Here is a 3,759-nt window from a genome sequence, read left to right as displayed (position 1 = left end):
CCCCCCCCCCCCCCCCCGCCATCACTCAGGAAGCCTCCTTCCTGAAATCTGGCCTTGGCCACTCCACCCTGGGCCAGGGGCCACTGTGGCTCCCTGAAGCTCCTCTGTGGTCCCCTCAGCACCTCGGGCTCCCTGCTGCTTACCCGCCCCCCCCTCTGAGGGCACGTGCTGATTCTCTGGGTGTAGCTGACCGGGGGCCAGAAGATAGTGGCCTTCTGACTCACTCTGACCCTCCAGGGCCAGCACAGGAACTGGCGCTTGCATGATGACTGAAGGCTTACTTACACAACCACATGGCCGGCGTGGGTTTTGGCGTGAGAGTGAGCAGGTGAGGCCGCAGCCCCCGTGGACATACTGCTTCAGGGTCGTTTAACGCTTAGAGACATAGACACAGAACAGGACTAGGACCCAGCTCTTGCTGGTAGGGCCAGGCTGCCGTCAGGCCTTGGAGACCAGTCCAGCCAGAAACCTTCAGTCCATGAAGGCTGGCCAGGTGGGTAGGATGGGTAGGATGGAGCCCGCCAGCATGGTGGCGATGAACCCAGGCCACTAAGGCTGTGCGTCTAGCTCTGCTCCCACCTGGGCACAGGCTGGCCTTCGCGTGAAGCCAGCAGCCAGAGAGCAGGCAGGCCTGGCCTGCACCTGCACCAGGCCCTCCTGGGAGCAGTTATGTGTCCCAGTGCCCTGTGGGGGAAGGAGAAAGGTGCGCAAAGGGGCCTCATAGGAAGAGGCGGGAGGGAGGGGGAAAGCAGATGAAGGGAGGAGGGAGAGACCAATGAAGTCATTCACGGAGAATGGAGTTGTCATCCAGGCATCCCCAGAGAAGTCACAATGCTTTTTGCTTTTTCTGGAAGAGACCTTTTGCTGGCCAGTGCCTCCTAGGCCTCCTGCCCACCTGACCATCCCCCCCACCCCGCCCCACCTTCTCTAACACATTGCACACTGCTTCAGGAATTTTTATTGAACATTCTTGGGGGAGTCCTTTCAGCCATCCACTCATCAACCTGGAGGCCTGACACTCCCGGCCCCGCGCTGGGCTCCCCACTTTGGCCTCCATGGTCAGCCCCTCAGGAGAGGAGGCCTACCTGGTGGGCTGAGGGATGTGGGTGTGTTCTGGAGAGAGGGCAGTGTGAAAGGCTGCCTGCAGAGGGCAGGCTCTGGGCCAAGAAGAGGGCCTTAGGGAAGTGCCACCAGGACCCCCGATTGGGAAGGGTGAGTGAGTGGGCAGGCCAGCTCCCGGTGCTAAGGATCGGCCTGGGCTGGGGCCTGGGAGCCCCGCTGCTTGTTCATGGTGCTCAGGAGCTGCTGCACGTACGAGGTCAGCAGGTCATCCATCTTGTAGCCCTGGACAGGGGAAGGGTGGGGTTGGAGGCTGTGAGGGGCAGTGGCGGTGCCCTGCTTCTGCCTCAAGGACACACTGGACAGGGAGGTGAAGAGGCGAGCAGGGCTCCTGCTACTGAGAACAGTCCTCCTCCCTCCTCAGAGCGGCCCAGGACCACAGGGGGCCCGCACCAGAGCTTGCCACCACAGTCCCTGGATGACACTCCCAGCCTTTTTCTTGCTGCTTCTCCTTCCCAGACTCTGCTGGCCCGGCCTGGCCTAGTCCCCCCCGGGCACAGGAAGCCTGGCCCTCATCGTGAGCCACTTCCCTGGTGGCAGTCTGGGGTCAGGGTTAGGGAAACGTAGTCCCTGGTGCCTCTGTGTGCTGTGTGTCTGGGTTGGGCGAAGGGACCTGGGATGCCCAGGAGGCCCCCAGGGCTGGGGCTCACCAGAGAGGTCTCACACAGCAAGCGGCTGCCCCGGGCCAGGCTCCCCAGCGCCATGTGGAAGTAGGTGCTACCACTGCTCCAGCTGGAGATCTTGGTGAAGGGGTAGGTGGTGAGCAGTTCCTGGGGGGCAGAGTGGGCAGGGCGGGTAGGACCCAGCTGAAGCCCAGGGGGCCCTGCTGCTCAGGGGTCCTCCAGAGCCCACGGGGCCGTGTGAGCGGGGGACAGAAGGGCAGGGGTGTACGACCTGTGTGGGGGTATGGGACCCTGGCAGCTTCCCCAGCCCTGCCCGGGCCCTGCTGCTACCTTGGTCTTGGGGTGGATAAGCAGAACCCCGTGCCGGTTGATGGCGATGAGGATGATGTCCGGGTAGGAGGGCTCCGAGGTTTGCTGGGGAGGAGGGCACCGTGGTCATAGCCCAGCCAAGGAGCCCAGGGGGCCACCTCCCTGAGGCACACACATGCACACGCATGCACACGTGCTCCTTCCAAACCAGGTGGCCAGGCCCACCCCTAGATGTGAGTTGAAAGAGGAGCTGGGGCCGCTGGGGCCAGAGCCGGGTGAAGCCTACCTTCACCTTGAAGAAGGCAGACCCAAACGTGGGCCACCGGCAGATCCACTTGAGGAAGGCCACTTTGGCCTCCTGTACTGTCTTGTCCTTGTGCTTGTCATAGGCCAGAAGGATGTTCTGGGGGAGGTAAGGGCCAGTGAGGGCCTGAGTGGGGGCCAGGGCCTGAGCAGGCCCTCCACACAGGATCCCTGAGGCCCCAGTCCAAAGTAGCACCTGTGTGCCTGTGGCTGGTCTGGAGGCCACTGAGAGCCATGTGTGTCCTCTGCACACAGAGAACCCATCTCTGAGGTGCTGTGGACAGCATGGGGAAGGGCTGACACTCGCAGACGCAGCATACCCTCCATGCCCAGAATGTGCTCATCTTACCCAGGTGGGGCCCAGCCCCCATGTACCCAGGGCCCCCTCCCCAGCCGCATCAAGGACCTTTCTCCATTCCTCCGAGGACATTAGACGTGTGAGGTTCTCAGGCACAAGTTCCTGCAGGATCTTGGGGATACTAGCTAGCTGGGACCGGTCATTGTCAAACTGGGCCTTGTAGATGAGGCCTGCCAGGTGGACAGCATCCTCCCGTGCACACTTGTGGAACCCACGGAGGTACTTGGGCAGCTCCTGAGTGGTGGACACGGTGGCTTCAGGCAGTGGCCCCCGACCCTTCGTGCTCAAGTGGCAGAGGTGTTAGCTCACCCCCAGCCAGGGGGCAGAGGGGAGGGTTTCTGGCAGGTCAGGGCAGGGCTCCCGGACGTCTCACCGTGGAGTGATGGCCGTCCCTCCCCTGTGCAGTCGGGACCCTCCGCTCCCCCCGCCCCTTCCCAGCAATCACACTGCAGCCACTGGTACAGTCACTGTCCCCAAAGGCTGTCCCTCTGCTCCTGGCTTCAGAACCCTCAGGGGCTCAGCCCGCACACCACATGGGGCCTCAAGGGCCTCCAGAAGCCCCTGGAGGTGGGGGGGGTTGCCCCGGAGCAAGGCAGCTGCTGACCTGCTGCATCCTCTACCACCTCTCAGGGCAGGTGTGGGATGGAGTGAAGGCAGACCCAAATACCCCCCAGGAGGGAGCCTGCCCGGGTACCTGGTGGTAATGAAGTATGGTGTCTGCATTTACGTCCTTCCCCGGGGTCACGTTGAGCCACAGTTTCCGCATGAAGTACACCTGGTAGGGGAGCACCACGGGGGCCCCTGGGCAGGGGGGGCAGTGAGCACCAAGGCTGTCCTCTGGCCCCGCAGATGCTTGGACCTGTGCCCCCCTCCCCCTCTTGTGGCCAGGGCATTCTGCAACCCCCGTCGGAACACAGGGCCTGCAGCACCCGCGCCTTGCTGCAACTTCCCCCCCCCCCCCATCACTGCTGTGTTTCCTCTTGCGGCCTCTCCTGCTGGAAAGCCTCATCCCCTCTTCCTCCCCGACCCCCGACTCGTCCTCATCCT

General features: G+C 63.2%; 1 protein-coding gene across 2 annotated transcripts; it reads right to left on the bottom strand.

Annotated features, from left to right (window-relative positions):
* Positions 1-940: 940 nt before the first annotated feature.
* On the bottom strand, positions 941-3,662 carry LOC115938896 (unconventional myosin-VIIb-like). 2 transcript variants are annotated; one of them, XM_031023022.2, is made up of 6 exons: positions 3,407-3,661; positions 2,761-2,946; positions 2,338-2,454; positions 2,073-2,156; positions 1,770-1,889; positions 941-1,344 (listed from the first exon to the last, which is right to left on the bottom strand). In XM_031023022.2, the coding sequence occupies exons 1-6, from the start codon at positions 3,476-3,478 to the stop codon at positions 1,243-1,245; spliced, it is 681 nt and encodes a 226-aa protein (XP_030878882.1). In that variant the 5' UTR covers positions 3,479-3,661; the 3' UTR covers positions 941-1,242. The 2 variants fall into 2 exon arrangements, with proteins under 2 accessions (XP_030878882.1, XP_081666267.1); XM_081810141.1 differs by having other exon boundaries at positions 941-1,889; positions 3,407-3,662.
* Between the last annotated feature and the right edge of the window lie 97 nt (positions 3,663-3,759).

This window comes from Leptonychotes weddellii, unplaced genomic scaffold, assembly GCF_054177405.1.
Source record: "Leptonychotes weddellii isolate Sample4059 unplaced genomic scaffold, ASM5417740v2 HiC_scaffold_18791, whole genome shotgun sequence".
Taxonomy (NCBI): domain Eukaryota; kingdom Metazoa; phylum Chordata; class Mammalia; order Carnivora; family Phocidae; genus Leptonychotes; species Leptonychotes weddellii.
Note: the sequence above shows the minus strand (reverse complement) of the source record. Positions and strands in the feature narration are given on the sequence as shown.

Bases quoted from the DNA above. Each gene is read 5' to 3' on its own strand.
- LOC115938896 (XM_081810141.1), bottom strand. From the start codon at position 3,478: ATGCGGAAACTGTGGCTCAACGTGACCCCGGGGAAGGACGTAAATGCA. The intron at 2,455-2,760 runs GTCCTTGATGCG...TACCTCCCCCAG, and splicing joins CCTCGGAGGAATGGAGAAAG to AACATCCTTCTGGCCTATGA. The intron at 1,890-2,072 runs GTAGCAGCAGGG...TCTGCCCCCCAG, and splicing joins TTATCCACCCCAAGACCAAG to GAACTGCTCACCACCTACCC.